General features: G+C 41.2%; 1 protein-coding gene across 1 annotated transcript in view; it reads right to left on the bottom strand.

The window, feature by feature from the left end:
• Positions 1-941: 941 nt before the first annotated feature.
• TMEM62 (transmembrane protein 62) overlaps positions 942-18,062 on the bottom strand; it is a 31,106-nt gene continuing 13,985 nt past the window's right edge. Inside the window, exons 7-14 of the mRNA XM_075844730.1 lie at positions 11,834-11,956; positions 11,583-11,738; positions 8,713-8,872; positions 7,147-7,260; positions 5,455-5,539; positions 4,105-4,209; positions 3,403-3,521; positions 942-3,018 (exon numbers count right to left, since the gene is read on the bottom strand). Coding sequence (XP_075700845.1) covers positions 2,692-3,018; positions 3,403-3,521; positions 4,105-4,209; positions 5,455-5,539; positions 7,147-7,260; positions 8,713-8,872; positions 11,583-11,738; positions 11,834-11,956 — 1,189 coding nt within the window. The 3' untranslated portion in view covers positions 942-2,691. The remainder of the gene's footprint in view (positions 3,019-3,402; positions 3,522-4,104; positions 4,210-5,454; positions 5,540-7,146; positions 7,261-8,712; positions 8,873-11,582; positions 11,739-11,833; positions 11,957-18,062) is intronic.

The following is an 18,062-nucleotide window of genomic DNA, read 5'->3' as shown; positions in this document are numbered from 1 at the left end:
ATGGATTAAAATCCTGCAGTGCCCGCAAGGTCCCCCTGCTCAAGAAGGCACATGTACAGGCCCGTCTGAAGTTTGCAAATGAACATCTGGATGATTCTGAGAGTGATTGGGAGACGGTGCTGTGGTCAGATGAGACTAAAATTGAGCTCTTTGGCATTAACTCAACTCGCCGTGTTTGGAGGAAGAGAAATGCTGCCTATGACCCAAAGAACACCGTCCCCACTGTCAAGCATGGAGGTGGAAACATTATGTTTTGGGGGTGTTTCTCTGCTAAGGGCACAGGACTACTTCACCGCATCAATGGGAGAATGGATGAAGCCATGTACCGTCAAATCCTGAGTGACAACCTCCTTCCCTCCACCAAGACATTAAAAATGGCTCGTGGCTGGGTCTTCCAGCACGACAATGACCCGAAACATACAGCCAAGGCAACAAAGGAGTGGCTCAAAAAGAAGCACATCAAGGTCATGGAGTGGCCTAGCCAGTCTCCAGACCTTAATCCCATCGAAAACTTATGGAGGGAGCTGAAGAGCCGAGTTGCCAAGCGACAGCCTCGAAATCTTAATGATTTACAGATGATCTGCAAAGAGGAGTGGGCCAAAATTCCATCTAACATGTGTGCAAACCTCATCATCAACCACAAACAATGTCTGACTGCTGTGCTTGCCAACAAGGGTTTTGCCACCAAGTATTAAGTCTTGTTTGCCAAAGGGATCAAATACTTATTTCTCTGTGCACAAAGCAAATAAATATATATAATTTTGACTATGTGATTTTCTGTTTTGTTTTTTTTTAGATAATCTATCTCTCACTGGTAGAATTAACCTAGCCTACAAATTCTAGACTGTTCATGTCTGTGACAGTGGGCAAACTTACAAAATCAGCAAGGGATCAAATACTTATTTCCTTCACTGTATATATGAACTTTGTGAGCCTATAAAATTAAAGGTACAAATGAATGTTTCTAAACTAAAAGCAAACAAAAATATTTAAAGTCTGCAAAAAGTAGTTACTCTTTAACCGTTTTTTTTCATAATCTCAGAAGTTTGGATGGGTGGGGTCCGGGTGCGGAGACCCCCACCATTGGTGAAACGAAGCTGCAGAACTGCTCAGCTGAGCACCCTGAACCTTTGGCTGTGGTCTGCGCTCCTTGTTAGGCGACCATAGAAAGTCTTTCACGCGCGTAGCACGGACGTATTATACATTAGTCTGAATAAGCCCTAACAGAGAACGCCTATCACAGCCGAAGATACTTCTGCACCTTCGTTTCAGCAACAGTGGGGGTCTCAGCACCCGGACCCCACCGATCCAAACTTTTGACATGTTTCTATGTTATATTAAAAGTTTGCAGAAAGTGCAGTTACTCTTCAAAATTGAACAACCCTTGTCCATGTTCCCCTATGTAGGGCATTTGGACTCCCCCCGCCATGAACCCACCTCTAAAAGTCAGTGTATCGGCACTGTAAAAAAAATTATATATATTCCCACAGTGATATCGGGTAATTACTGGGGACTTCAGCAACCAGGCAATCATTTGCATAGGGAGCAGTGCAGTTGGCACAACCTAATTTTAAGATACTCTAACAAGTTCAGTGCGATAATTTACTAGGATATAAGATTGGCTTTAAATGTGGCAGCCAATAGAACTGGACTTCTTAATTGTAGTTTTTTTTTTTTACCTTTGTAATGCCCAATAACTTGTACACTATAAAACTGTAGGTCGCATGACCATTTGCATCAAATTTCCTTTCCATTTGTTTTGGTGTGTTGCAGATTTTTTTTTTTATTAGTTCTTTGACAAACTGTCGGAACAGAACAAAGTTTTTCCCATTTAAATCAATGGGCAGATGTTTGGAGGCGTTCTGCTGCCGATTTTTCGGCAGTTTACGGGCCGAAAATAAGCCGTGTGAACAGACCCTTATTGGATATGCACACTTGCTTCTTGCATGATCTATATACACAGTGCAGGGTGTGTGATTTATGGCAACTAAAATAAATGGGAGTCAATTGTCAGAGAAACGTTAATACGATATTACAGTGTCCAGGAAGTTATGGAGCTCAGCTGCTCCCCCACAGACCAGGGAGTGACAGGGGAGATGCATGTATAGCCTGATCTGTGTTTATAGTGTAGTTAGATGTCTATCAGTACAATAGAGAGTGAATTATAGCGTACCAGTCAGGAGAGCTGAAAGGTCCACTTAATCCCCCCTCTGCAGACCTAGTCCCAGTCTGCACAGCAAAGCTGAGAAGTGAGCTGTAGAAAACAGGAGGTGTCAGCTCATTGTGTGTGCGCTAGTGGCCAGTTTGATAACTACAATATTTGAAGATTTTCTTTATATATGGATAGTCACATACAAAGTAAATAAAATCACAGCAAATGAAAATAAAATGATTTAAATATGTCATTTTCTGATGATACGATACATCCTCTATTAATATTGTTTTGGGTCAATTATTGGACCATTCAGCTTGTACATAGTGCATCTGAATATTTTTTTCCCTGCCATTTGATGTGAAATTACACCTTCCAGCATGATGTGTAATGCGGGGGAAAAGAAATCCAGCAAATCAACAATAGCGGAAGTAGTAAATCGTACCAATATAACTTGGTGTGCTATATGTCATTTAGAATTACAGTAGTCAAATGCACCCCATACAATGCACCTGTTATAGGCGATAGGTGAGCTAGTATCAAGTACTTTGGCAGTTCTTTAGCTCTATTATGTAAGACCTCAGTTCTGCAGAGTTGAATACCCACACTCTCCTACCCAAAACCAGCGTAGCGACCACCAGCCACAGCTTCATCGGCGAGAGGAAGGTCGCTAAAGTGCCATATGTTAACATCAGGAAGAAGACGGAGTAGATTTGCCATGCCAGCAGGATAAACATGAAGAAGTGTATTGGAATACAAACTATCTTCCTACTATGCTTCAGATGGGAGAAGAAACCAAATCCTCTACACCGTAGTAGCAAACACCAGCAGAGATACAGTGTCATGGGAATATTAAAAAACACCATCTGCGAAGAGTAAAAAAAAACAAAAAAAAACATATAAAGTACCTGAATCTAAATATTTTTCCTTTTTGTATTATTTAGTGTAAATGGTGGTAGTGGTTTTTGATAAGCTCCAGATCAAGTGGGAATTTACTTTTCCCCGCTACCCACCCCCTTTTTGTTCAGGTAGATTCTTTATCTTAAAAAAAAAGTGCTTCTACTACAGAAAGTATATAAATGAACTGCATATAATGCAATTTCCTAATATATAGGCTTGTGTACATACAAACTGGGGGAACAATATAACCTTTGTATTTTAGCAAGAGGGGCATTAAATACATAATTTGGTGTCATGAAAGGATTTTCTATGTGTAATGCTGGAACGGGACATGCCATTTCTTCACAAACCTGCATTATTCCAACCATATACGTCAGGCTTCCTTCTAGGAAGTGCCCCCCAATGACCACTCCGAATGCAAAACAAGCTCCCATATGGCCATCAATTATTTCTCCAATGAACCAGGGACCTGTAAGATAATCATGTAGTTTTATTTCCACAGAATTTAAAAAAGGAGGCCGTGTACGTTTCTGTGTATTATTTTGTTATAATATTCCCTTCTGTATACGAAAGGACCACGTTTTTTCCATATGTATGTCACAATAATAACAATGCTTCCTAATAAAGACTAAACTGGTATGTATATTTGCTCAGCCCACAACATGGTTGCCTAAAGTAGAAGTAGGAAACACATGTAAGGCCCTGATCACATCTGCGTTTGGGTTTCCGTTGTTCCGCTCTGTCAGAGGAGCATTACAACAAAAGTTCCAGAAGCGGCGATTTAGTAAAACAGGCGCCCGGCGAAACCCATTGATTTTAATGGGTTCGGTCAGGGTGTCCGTGGTTTTGCTGGAAACAATAGCGCAGCATGCGGAGCTATTGTTTCCAGTACTCTCTGCCGGATCTGCGACAAAGGCCTCTAAAGGAGTCTCCTGTGAACAGGGCCTAATAGTGTTAAAAAAAAAGGATCATTATGTAGAGTAGCGAACGTGAAAAACTACAGAAAATTTTATATGGAATAAAGTTAATTTTGTACGATATATTCCACTTACCAATTGCTGTGTAGAGATTGAGCAGTAAGACGGCATAGAAGAAGGTATTGTTTTTGCTTAGTACATGCATGGAGAAGGAGGCCAGTGTGAAGCATCCAGGTGGGCCTAAACGAAAAAAAAAAACATGAAAAATTCAAGAACGCTCAAACTATTTTTCTATTTTATGTGGGTCAAAATATTTGACATTGCAAAATGACGCTCATGATAACAGAGTTTCCATAGCTGCAGATAAGGGACCGGCTATTAGACTTGCAGGTTATTAAATGTCCTGCTATTGGTCTTAATTTACGTCACGGATACAGTCGTAAAGGGGATCCCAAAATAATAAGTACAAGACCAAAATAATAGATTTAACATTTGCTTGTTTTGTGGGCTGATCGCTGGACCCTTTTACCCAGGCGAATGACTGAACGAGTAGAATAGAAAAGATGGGATATATAAATTAACTGTAATCGCCATTGGTTTTGATTGGATCTGGACTTTGAATCTCTTTGGGAAGTTACTGTTACACTATGGCATGTTTTGCATAAGTAAATACTATGTTAACGAAAAAGTTCATTTACATTTTGGCATGGGCATATATACCATAAAGGTAGTTCCTGCTTTGGTGTAGCGTGGAGGAGGGCACCAGCATAGATTAGTCCCTTAACCATGGAGTGCAACTGTGCGATGGCCTCGGGAGATTACGCTGTAAACTGTCATTTAAAACGAGATTACACTTGCTGTGCTGTAAATTTCACACAAACGTTACCGAACTGTCGGGATTCTGAATAGACATCACGTCCTGGCTGGTAGTGATCCCTATTCACTTTCAGGACACTTGAGTAACAGTGTGTGTGTGTATGTGGCTGCATATAGTGATCTAGCAAGATCACTATGTGCTGTGTAAATGAATGGGGAGACGTGTATGACACTGATTGGTCAGCGTCATACACTTCTCCCCACAACGCCCACTTGGTCAAAAAGTAAAACACGCCCAGTTGTCCATTAAGAAAGTCATTAGCATAAAGCTACTACAGGTCATAACTCCGCCAAAAATGATAGTTTTTCTAAATAAAAAACACTGCTGTGATCTACATTACAGCGCCGATCACATTATGTACAATATAGGCCACTTATAATGTGGTGACAGAGCCTCTTTAACCAGACACCACAAATATAGCAATTAACAGAGGTTGAACCAACTTGAGGTTTGGAGGAGAGGAGTGTAAGAAGCTAGTGGCATGAACCAGTATCCAAGAGAGGCCCCCTGACTTGATTTTTGCTCTGTTGCCCCCTCTCTACTAAGCATGCCCCTAAAATCTGGACTTAAATGTGAGTGCTCGACAAAATAACTATTTTTGCACTTACCCCGTAGAACAGTTCGCCTTCTGATCCGGTAACCAATTAGTAAAATGAGCTGACTCAGTACAGTCAGAATAAACAGAACCTGGGACTGTGGAAGATATAACGAATGGTCAGTAAGATCACCCAGAATTTTTCATTGTGTGTGTGGCCAAATCGAGAATGAATCAGGATGAGATATACTGGATTACCAGACAGAATAAAAAAGCAGCCATTATTAGCTTGAATGTATGTACATGATCTGATCGTTAATAGCGGCTATCAGGGAATAATAGGAGTTGTAGCTTCATAACAGCTGGAAAGTCACAGGATACAGATCACTGCTGTTGAGTTTAATTTGTATTTGGAATGACGGATTATTAACCCAACGGGACAAGTTCCTAGACTGTGCGCTCGGCTTTCCTGCATTTATTAGCTTTGGGACTGTTCAATTGATGGCATATACCAAGTCATCAATTATCCGGCCCTATTCAAGTGTATAAGAATAAGCTGGAACTCCAGGCACAGCCGCCTCAGGGGTGTACGGTGCTGTGCCTGGTAAACATTAAAGAGGCCGCGGCATTTGTCGCCATGGACCCTTCAGTCAGCTGATCAGCGGGGGTCCCTGAAATCAGCCCCCCACCATTCTGATATTGATGACCTATCATGAGGATAGGCTATCAACATAAAAAGACCCGGAAAAACCTATTTGTTTAAGGCAACGCTTCTCAAACAAGTTCCACAATACCCTAGGACCCAACAAGGTTCCTAGGTTATGCAAAATGAAAAAGACATACATTTAGTTAATAAGAGGGGAAGGGTTCCCCTAATCAGGACCCTCATTTATTAGCCAGAGTGGAATACAGCAATGAAGAAATTCTGTCACTCTGGAGGAACTGGGACTTATGCATTTTATGGACAGCGCATTGATTTCAATGGTAAATGTGTAATGCTTAATTTCCCCTGTGGTGGCGCTGCAGGGATAATGGAGCACCTGATGCAGGATTCCCACACAGGTTACAGCAGATTGCTGGGGTCTCAGCAGTGGGACAGCCTGTGATCAGTAGATCATAGAGGGACCAGTCTAACAAAAAGGCATTCTCCAAAGTTAACAACCCCTTTAAACGCATTTGGTGGGCTGCCTCAGTTAGCCAATTCCCACAATTTTGCTTATAGATTATAAGAAGGGTCCTTATACGGATCTTCTGAGCCTAGCTAAGCAGGTTGTGCTTCTTGGAACAAAGTCAGGACATACTGATATTAAAGGGTAACTAAACCTTCAACAAAGTTCTGACATGTCCGTGACATGTCAGAAGTTTTTATTGGTGGAGGTCCAAGCACGGAGACCCCCACAATCACTAAAACGAAGTGGCATAAGCGTTCGTGTGAGCGCTCAGACGCTTAGTTTCTATTCGGCTTTTTCGGAACTCAATGTAGCGATGTAAGGACTCAATAGAAAGTCTATGAGCCCGTACTCCACTTCATCGGCTTTCCGGAAAAAGCCAAACAGAAACTAAGCGGCTGAGCGCTCACACGAGCACTTCTGCCCCTTCATTTTAGTGATTGGTGGGGGTCTCAGTGCTCGGACCCCCGCCGATCAAAACTTCTGACATGTCACTATGACATGTCAGAAGTTTGTTGAGGGTTTAGTTACCCTTTAAAGAGATACGCAATAAGATATGGTGGTGACTTGGTACAAATAAAGAACAAACAACTTACAACAACATGATGATCAGTTAGAAGAATTAAAGATGGAAAAATGCCAAAGCGGACGGCCGCATCATCTTCTAAGCTGAACACGTGGCTCCTAGAGCGACTTCTTTCTGCTGCATCCTGTGACAACAAAGGTGGTAACAATATACATCTCTGGTGGGTAACATTTTAAGAGAAAGGTGACTATAATGTAGAGGAGAGAATCAATTGAATACGACTCCCATTATGCTTGGTCAGGTATCCACAGTCATCGCTTATACACCCCGACAGTACATATTAAAGGTTCTGTCCGTTGTGTGGGGTATTCCGCAGGTCTCACCAAAACAAACTGACTGCAAGAGTCTCCGAGATCAGCGCATATTACTGAGGAACTGCATTGTAAAATTTTATTTTTTTCCCAACTTTGCATTTGCGAGGAAAACAGCATTGTCCATGGTTTCCAAAAGGGATCGGTATTCCTCTAGTGTTAAAGGAAATCCATCACCTTTATTTTATGTTACTAATTAAAACCAGATAGCGAAACGTTTTTTTTTTTTTTATAATCTAATTTCATTTTCGGATTGTAGATTTTTTTAAATTTTATTTTCTATACATGATTATGGGGCAGCCATCTTGGCTGAGCTGCTCACCGCATTCAGAAACACGCTTTACATGAGCCACATGGACCATAGGAAACATTAGTCTGGAGATGACCCATTGACATCTATGGGAGTGTTTTCTAGGCATGATCTGTAACCGGTGTCCATCATTAATTGTCAATGCTGGATTCTGTTATATATATATATATTCTCTACCCTATTTTTGGGTTGATCTCACTACTAAGAACAGTATATTAGGAAATTGCGCTTTCCAAAACAAAACTAAGTTAACTCATTAAAGTGGCATCCTTGTAATAACAATCTTTTTTGCAGTTCTAGTTCTTTATTCACTTAGTTTTAACTCTATACAGTGTAGAAAAACAATTACTACACATACTGGTGTACCGCCTGCATGCCCTCGATTACATGGTGTAAAGTAATGCTGTAATTACTCGCTGTCTGCTACTGAAACACAGCTCTGCTATTCTTCTGCTAGACTCTGGAGGGATCGTGTTTCACTTGCAGAGACAGGTAGGTAGGGAGGGGAGAGCAGGGAACAGTGGAGATAAGAGGCATGTGCTGTGAGTCCTGTACTACAAGGAGGGGGTGAGGGAAGGTGTTCAGAGTACGGAGCGTCACACAAGCAGGAGATAAACACCAGGAGCATGGTCATGTGGCTGCATGTGAGACGACTGAAAGAGGCATTTCAGCTACAGACAGCAAGTTAGTAAGCGACTAATCTTACTACAGTTGCATCATTTGCACACAATTTTTAAAGAATGGAAAACCGCTTTATTAAGATCTGTCATTAGTATCTAACCTGCTAGTTAGTTGTTTCCATGTAGCAACCATTTTTTTTTTACTCTGCAGAGTAAAAACAAACTAAACAACAAAATAAAGATAAATTACAAAAATGCGGTCTATATGGCCACTGTTGGTCAAAAGTGGAGTTTCACTTTGAACAGCTTTATTTGCAGGCACTTTTTCTTTTTACCTTCACTTTGACTGTGATCTCGTGTAGCCCAGTCTTATATTTTTCAGCCATCCATTGTAAAACATATAATGGGCCAGATGAGTGAACAGCTTCCCCCACTTCATTTCCATCTATGAACACCTTTACTGATGTGATAGGGTCCAGAGAAAATACCAGGATTCTTTATAAAAAAAACCAAACGTTAGGCGATTACCATTTCAGTGTACTACTTCAATAGTGGGAATAGTGTGTTTAAAAAGGTGTTATCCGGGGACCCAAAAACAACGATTAAATTACCAAAAACATGTCAACACAGCTTTTCTAATGTCTAGTCATTTACACTCCAAAAAGTTGCATTTGGAATTAATAACTGCGCCCTGATGTAATACCATACCCACTCCTCATGTTACGGTTATGAGAACGCACCCTTCTTTCCTCTGCTCCACTAGCCATGCCCACCCCTAGCCTCGGTTACTGTTCTTATCAAGTCAGTGCCGCCCCCTAGTGGCCATGTGATTTGATGGCACATGGTTACGAAAAGAAGACCTGTCTCGATCACATAGGGCTGTGTCAAGTCATCAAAATCAGAAGAAACTACAGGACTTAGATTCAGAACACCGTCATGTGTCCCCGGAGAGGGACCAGATCCAAAAGAAGAAGTATATTAGTAAGTTACGTTACAAAAGAAACTCTAGATTATTTTATGCTGCCGGATAACCCCTTTAATTTACAGGGATAAACTTTAGTATTTACTTTTAAGGACAAACATATCCAAATAGTTGCAATTTCTCCCTTTATATATATTATTTTCCTTCAATCCCATCATGTTATATTTCTCATAGTTCTGATACAATACGACTAAGATTTCTTCTATAAGTGTTGCAGGAGATTAGACGTTTCCCCCCGCCTCCTCACAATCCTGTGTAGCAGAAGCAGCCCTCCCCCAGTACTTTATCTGCAACAGGGGTGCTGAATCCCATCCCGTCAGCAACAAAAAAAGTAGATCAGGAGGAAATTAACACTTGTGTTCTGATTTCTACAAGACGGTTATATGACCTGCAGGAAATTCTACAGAGTGACAACGTGGGCCAGTTTATCTCCGGTTCACTTTTATTTGTTTCTAGGCTTAGTCTTCCTTCAAGGTATAAATAACCCGCTGTGCTATTTGCAGTACGACTGCTTACTAAAAATGTCTCAGCAGAGACATGGACAGCAGGGCATCCAATCCTTCTGGAACAGGAAGGATCTGGCAATTGTTTAGAGATGGAACATGTTGTAAATTCTCTTTTTCAAGGATAGCAAGCAGTTTTTGTTTTCTGTTTCAAACGTATTTATTGAACATTTTGACATATTAAACAATTAACAATTAACCAGAAATCTAGTGTCGGCCTTACTGAGTAATGGAAAAGGGATATTAGATTTCTGAAGGAGAAATCCTTAGGCTGGATTCGGTCTGTGATGTACACAGTTCACACACAGTTCAGGGAGCCGGGCTCCTAGCATCAGAGTCATCTAGATGATAGGAGTCCCTGCCTCCCCTCAGGAATACGGTCCCGTAGTGAAAACATGATTACAGTACAGGACAGTATTACAATACAATTGATGCCGGTACCTGGATACTGAAAGCTGCAGCCTTGTTACAATACGGCCTACATCTCTAAGCTGTACCTGCCAGTACAAGCTCTTACGGTGAGTTTAACAACTTACTAGTGCTATCCATTATTTTACCTATCAAGGTTTATCTTGCACCATGTGGCGGTGTATATTTTTATCTTCTCAGACGTCACAGCATAATAAAGGTCCGACAGATGTCCCTGACCCCTGTCCTACCTTGTGACGCTGGGCTAATTTTTTGGAAACAGCCAAGCACGTTTTGCTATGCGTTTTCCGGAACTCCCACAGAAGTGAACGGGAGTTACGTAAACAGCGTATAACAGCAAGGTACTCTGTTTCCGTATACTTCTATAGAGGTACCGGAAACAACATAACAAAACGCACTCAGCTGTTTCCAGAAAACACAGCCACCTCGTCAGTCAGAGCTTAGCGATAGACGTTACTACGGGGGTCAGGGGGCCCTGTTTGAGAGAGAGGTGCGGGTACCAGAGGTGGCATCTGTATCTATCAGACATCTATGGCATATCCTGTACATACGCCATAATCGTCCAATATGGTAAACCCCTTCTAAGATAAAAATTGCAGGTTTTTTTTAATGAGAGAGCAAAATATCCATCATTTCTAATTTTCAGAAACACTTAATATGCCCCTACTGCTACACTGACGGATTGTCAAACTGGGCAGAAAAGGATCTGTTCACACTAACATTTTGCTGGTGCTTTAATGGATCAAAGAGGAAAACATACTAATATGTGAATAGTATACAAACCATATGCCAGTATATCACACTGTGTACGTGGCCATTAATACAGACCACGAAACCCAAATGTAATTCCAATTTAAAAAGATTATGTACTCCCTTACAAGATTTTCATTTATTTTTTTACCGCTCAAATACATCGAAAATGAAAAAATTAAGCAACTTTGTAACTGGTCTGTATTAAAAAAAATCTCCTGTGTTGTGCTCCTATGCAGACTTATATGCTACCACGGTAACAGACTACAAACAAACCTGGTTTGTATAGTTTGATCCAGCAGTCATACTGCTTACAACCGGTCTCCTACTTTTGACTAACCTACAGAATGTACATCAGTAAGCATTGGGGCACAGATAAGAGTATGACAGCAGGATCAGACTACACAGGGTTTGTTGTCTGTTACCATGGAGACACATTGGTCTGCATAGGAGCTGTAGACACAAAACCATAGGAGATTTTTAATGAAGACCATCTGCAAATTAAATTTTTATGGTCTATAGACTATTTCTATGAAATTACCTGATATGTGTTGAGTGCAAGATTTGTTGTAAAGGCTCCTCTGCAGGATTTGTGTAAAGTGCAGATTTAGGATTGGTGATCAGGATAGCAGGCCATTCATCATACTGGAGGTCTACAAAGCTGAACAGGTCATGATCAAAGGCAAAGATACGGTATCTGGAAGAAAAAGTGTAATGACGTGAGAACTACCATGGTGCACGCACGCGCAAATCCTACTCATTCTTGACTCCTAGCCGTATAGTAAGCTTTACCTTCTGTTATGCATCCAATCTCCCAACTCCAGCTCCAACGTCCCTTGTTGATGCTGCGAGTGCAGGACTGGGGCCAACCCTCCTAGCGTGTGCAGGTGACCACACATGTACGCCACAGCTGAACTATGGAGAACAACCCAACGTTAGGCTGCAGAACGTCCAAAAGTCTTGCAAATTTTGCCTGACTTTACACTGAGCGACAATAAAATGTTATGTTAAAGCAATTACTAGACTTTACACCTTCGGATATCATTGATACGCAACGACCCAATGACTTGGAGTTTGTGTCTTTCAGAGAATATCGACTACATATTGTGCACTTTCACATACGGCTGTCAGAGATATGTAATAATATGCAGATGTCAAGCAACAGCGGAACATTATACCCCTTGCCGCAGCCATTTTTCCTCCTCGCCTTACAAAAGCCGCAACTTTTATATTTTTCCGTTGATATAGCCATATGAGGGCTTGGTTTTTACGGGACGAGTTGTAATTATTAATGGCGCCATATAATATACTTGAAAACTGAAATTCTTTGTGGGGTGGAATTGGAAAAATACTGCGAATTCTCAATTGTTTTTTAGATTTTGTTTTTACGGTAAATACAACAGGTTAACTTTATTCTGCAGGTCAATATGATATAGAACAAAAATGTAAAGAAATATCAATTTAAAAAAAATAAAAAATAGTTTTGTGTCACCATATTCTGAGAGCTGTAACTTTTTGATTTTTCCATAAATTGAGTGGTGTGCGGGCTTGTTTTTAGCAGGGAAAGTTGTAGTTTTATTGGTCATTTTTTGAGGTACATGCAACCACTTGATCACTTTTTATTCCATTGTTTTTGGAAAGCAAAGTGACAAGAAGAGCAATTCTGGCGGCATTTATTTTCTTTAGGCGTTCATCGTGCGGGATAAATGTTATATTGTAATAGAATTTGAAGAAGTATTCGGCACGCAAAATGTAGGTTTTAAATTCTTTGAATTTATTGTATTAGATGCCAGGGGTTTGGTGCGTGCAACGTTTCGGTCAAGGGACCTTCGTCAGGCACTTGTTCCCACTGGTCGCTGGTGTATCCAGATGTTAGGCGCTGTCATCAGTATGGAGGATTTCCTCTTATTTTTGGCGCCAAGTGGCGACAAGTGCCTGACGAAGGTCCCTTGACCGAAACGTTGCACGCACCAAACCCCTGGCATCTAATACAATAAATTCAAAGAATTTAAAACCTACATTTTGCGTGCCGAATACTTCTTCAAATACGATTGGGTTGGGACCCTATTCGTGCACCTCTTCTGGTCTAGTGCACTCTGAACCAATTTCTACCAGTTATATTGTAATAGTTTGGACTTTTACGGCTGTGACAATACCAATTAGGTTTATTTTTTACATTACTTTAGGGTAAAAATGGGAAAATTTTTTTTTTTTTTTAAACTTTCAATATTTTTAATTTACTACAGAAAAACTTTAGTTTTTATTGGTTTTTTTTTAGTCTTCCTAGGGGACTTGAGCAAGCGATTGTTGCGGTGTATTGTAATTTTTACCGACTCCAATTAAGCCTACCTTTGGCAGGGCTTGAAAGGGTTTTTTGCAGAGACCAAAAATTATTAGCAGCGTTCTCACTGCAGTATGTGCGTACACTTGCTAATATGCATTCCGGTCCCCCGTTGTGCGGATTCTGAGATTTTCATAGCGCAGACGGAAAACCGGAAGTCTAGTTGCACAGCCTTCTTTGAGGATACTACTTTTCGTCGTGTGACTGACCCAGTTTTACTCTATGTACAAGCAGTAGCACAGCGATTACATAGAGTACAGCGGGGCCGGTCATCAAAGAATACCGTGCAACTAGACTTCCAGTCCCCCGCCAGCGCTATAAAAATCTCATAAATCAGCGTGAGAGAAATATATATTAGCAGCATACTCACATACTGCAGTGACTACACTGCTAATAATTTTTGGTCGCCACATGACCCCTTTAATAGAGCAGAAACATAGCAGGCTTGGGGGCAGTTATTAAGCCCCCAGGCTGGTATGGCAAATATCAGCATCCCGCGATCTGATGGGTGGGGCACATCCCGGGTGGGGCCCATCCCCTCTTTCTAATGGCTTAGATGCCGTGATCACTATTGGCCATGGCATCTAAGTGGTAGATAGTTGGGATCAGAGTTAATCTCCTATCCCGGTCGTAACAGTGACGTGTTGGCTATAGGTTACAGCCAACTTCTGCTCAGTATGAAGCGGGCTCAGTCCGCGAGCCCACTCCATACTCCCCCTTACTGGCAATGACATACAGTTACGTCAAATGTCAGGAAGTGTTTAAGGAACTAGATTTAAAATATGTTAAATACACAAAGTTTGCATAATGACCGTTAATCAATGGCCAACACGAATTAAGCCAAGATGATCAGTCTACCAACATTAACCCTATTGCTGCCAGCAGTTTTGCAACAATTCTCACAAATAAATAACCAACAAAAAAAAACAAAAAGTTTGTTTCACATCACTGGGGTCCCTGGAAGACTGTACAGGGGGAGAGAGGACAGTTGCAGACGGTCTCCTTTCTTTCTGTTCTCACTTGCAGCGCCCCCTCCCCTTTATAGACACAGAATGTAAAATGTTTTATCCTATTACCTTTCATTAAAACGAGTGTCGCTCCCCAAAAACTGCAGTTAGAACTACAATTCTGGGCTTTAAAAAGGATAATTTCACTGTATAGTTAGATAGAAATATAATTGTGCTCCCACAATATAAAGAAATTTAATTAAAAGGTTCACTGAAATAACAGCTGAGTAAAAAGATATCTTTAATAGTAACTAGTTTAAAAACAGGGGTAACACACCACTGTGACATAAGCCCCACCGTGAAAATTAAAAAATGTATTAAACAGAAAAACACTGAGTTATTATGATGCCTATATCTCTGTGTTTAAACGATATTTGTAGGAATCAGCATATACCCAGGGCACAACAGTAGTACAAACCCTAGTTGAAGCATAGGTGTCCGACAAAATCGGATCTCCTAACGCTGGGTGTAACACAATATAATTGTCCCCAATGCACACATTCCATAGACATTAAACGACCCTACGCGTTTCAGATACTCATCCTCAGGGGTCCGTATCTTGGTAACTCTGGCCTCATCACCAGCGATATTAGTATTCAACAGCGGATATTCCGCTGTGCGTCACGGGAAGATGCACGTATCGATGTCAACGGCATACTTCATTGCAGGCGCTATGTTACTATAAACGCTAAACTCCGCCCATCGTATTCGGCGGCAACACATGAATTGACCAATCACAACACCCTCTCGATTCGTGACACCTGCCCATGTGACCCCCCGCCGTCAGCTGACAGCCAGGGGTCATCATCGGCCGCATCATGCCGAACGCGCAGGCGCAGTGGAAGCCAAGGACGTATCGCCCGGACTGCCAGACACGAGGAGGTAAGCGCTAAAAGATGTATTATAAGTATATCTTGCGGGACAGTATAACACCGCAAGTGGGCAACCTCACAAAGCAACTCAAGAGTAAATAAACACATATAAGGTGGACGAAGTTGCCAAAGTCCCTATTACTTAGAAAAACTGACAAAACGATCTCTTTATGTGTTGGCTGATCAATATAGCCATCTCAAATAAGTAATGCAAAATGCAGATAAACACTCACCCACCCCAAGGTAAACCACCTATAGGGGGATGGTATCACACATTTAGATAAAACATGTATAATTAGTCTGCTCATTTAAACCTGCTGGTTGTATACATTCCAGTCTATGGATCCATTGCGCTTCCTTCCGTAAAATCAGGTTGTCCCAGTCCCCTCCTCTTTTGGGGGGTCTGACAAGTTCAATTGCTTGAAACTTTAACACTGCTGCCTGGCCTTGGTGTTTGGCATGCACGTGCTTAGATATTGGGGTGTCCCTACCATGGATAATATCTCCAACATGCTCCCTAATACGACGACGAAATTGTCGTGCTGTTTTGCCCACATAATTTAGGGGGCATGGGCATGAAATAAGGTAAACTACTCCTGCTGTCTTACAATTGACATAATCCCGAATATTGTATTTTTTCTGTGTGACAACACTGGTAAAACTATTCCCTTTAAGAATGAAATCACAGGCTTTACAGCTACCACATCTGAAAGTGCCTGGTGTTTGTCTATCCAGCCATGTACCCCTAGGTGAAATGGGGTCGAAACAGCTATGCATGACTCTGTCCCTTATATTTTTCCCTCTCCGATACGTGACAGATGGCCTCTGTGTGATCTGGTCTACTAAATCTATATCAGAACTGAGAATACGCCAATACCTATTCAGTATCTGCATAATGTCATTTTGTTTTGAGTCATAGGTGCCTATGAGTCTGGTAATTTGTTCTTCTTTCCGTTTTTTAGGGACCAGGAGACATTGCCTATCTGCATCCCTTGCTCCCTCATAGGCCTTCCTAATGACACTCTCGGGGAAGCCTCTATCCTTCAATCTTGTTTTGAGTTCCTGGGCCTGGCACTCAAAATCACCCATAGAGCTACAATTCCTGCGTACTCTCATGAATTGGCCTTTCGGAATGCCACGTTTGAGGGAATAAGGATGACAGCTATTCCATTGCAAAAAACTATTAGTTGCTGTTTCTTTACGATGTACCTTTGTGCGGATTGTACCTCCTTCCGTTTTAGTGATTTTCAAATCTAAAAAAGACAGTTCGTTCTCACTGATCTCACATGTAAACCTAAGTCCTACATCATTATTGTTGAGGGCTGCTACGAACTTATGGAACTCATCTGCTGTAGAGTTCCAGAGAATCAGCACGTCATCAATATATCTAATCCATAATCCAACGGATGATGTCCAATTGACAAATTTGTCCCCAAAGACAATTGTCTCCTCCCACCAGCCAAGAAATAAATTTGCATAGGTGGGAGCAGCAGGACTCCCCATTGCAGTACCACATTGCTGATGAAAGATCTTGTCTTCAAAAATAAATATATTTTTTTCAAGAACAAACTGTAATAACTGCAAAACAAATTGGTTATGGGCAGCAAACTGTGTACCTCTTGATCCCAAATAATACTCGATCGCTTTATAACCACATTTGTGAGGTATGGATGAATACAACGCCTCAACATCCAGACTAGCCAGGATTGTATCTTTCTCCAGAGAAATACCATCAATCTGTTTCAAGACATCCATGGTGTCACGTACATATGATGTAAGACTTAAGACGAACGGGCGCAACACCTGATCAACATAAGTACTCACATTTTGAGTTAAATTATTAATGCCTGAAACAATGGGTCTGCCACGTAAGGGAGGATACCCTTTGTGGATTTTGGGCAGGCTATAAAAACACGCCATAACAGGAAATTGTGGGTACAGGAACCCAAACTCTCCTGCACTAATCAAGGATCTGCTCTTTGCATCACTCAGAATGCTCAGCAACTCCTTCTTGAATAGTGCTGTGGGGTTAACCTTTAAAATGGTGTAACAGTTGTGGTTAAACAATATGTCCTCTAATATGACTCTTTCTCGTGGATAAAAGATCTTAATTTATTTGCTCGTAAACTCAAATGGATCAAATTTTTCAAACACCACAATAGAAATAAATGTATGGAACTAGGGTTGGAAGAGTCTGATATGGAAGGCCTTGCAGCCTTGGAGGGGTTATTAGAGGAATCTGGAAGAGCTCCAGGTCTGGGTCCCTTCACCAACCTAAAAATGAAGAGTAGAAAGCTGCCACCTATAGGAGATTTTACCAATGTGGATTTATTTGTGGATATGGTGGGAGATGAGATCAAAAATCTTAGTCAGGACAGTAGGGGCATGGATAACAACTTGTCTTGGTCCGAACGACTAGCTCTGACCACTCTAGAGAAAAAACAGAACATCGTTCTAAAAGCATCTGATAAAGGTGGGAACATTGTGGTCATGAGTAGGGATGATTATAAAAAAATGTGTGAGGACATATTGTTTAACCACAACTGTTACACCATTTTAAAGGTTAACCCCACAGCACTATTCAAGAAGGAGTTGCTGAGCATTCTGAGTGATGCAAAGAGCAGATCCTTGATTAGTGCAGGAGAGTTTGGGTTCCTGTACCCACAATTTCCTGTTATGGCGTGTTTTTATAGCCTGCCCAAAATCCACAAAGGGTATCCTCCCTTACGTGGCAGACCCATTGTTTCAGGCATTAATAATTTAACTCAAAATGTGAGTACTTATGTTGATCAGGTGTTGCG

Source organism: Rhinoderma darwinii, chromosome 12 (genome assembly GCF_050947455.1).
Source record: "Rhinoderma darwinii isolate aRhiDar2 chromosome 12, aRhiDar2.hap1, whole genome shotgun sequence".
Classification (NCBI taxonomy): Eukaryota; Metazoa; Chordata; class Amphibia; order Anura; family Rhinodermatidae; genus Rhinoderma; species Rhinoderma darwinii.
The sequence above is the reverse complement of the archived record's forward strand: the minus strand, read 5'-3'. Positions and strand labels throughout refer to the sequence as shown.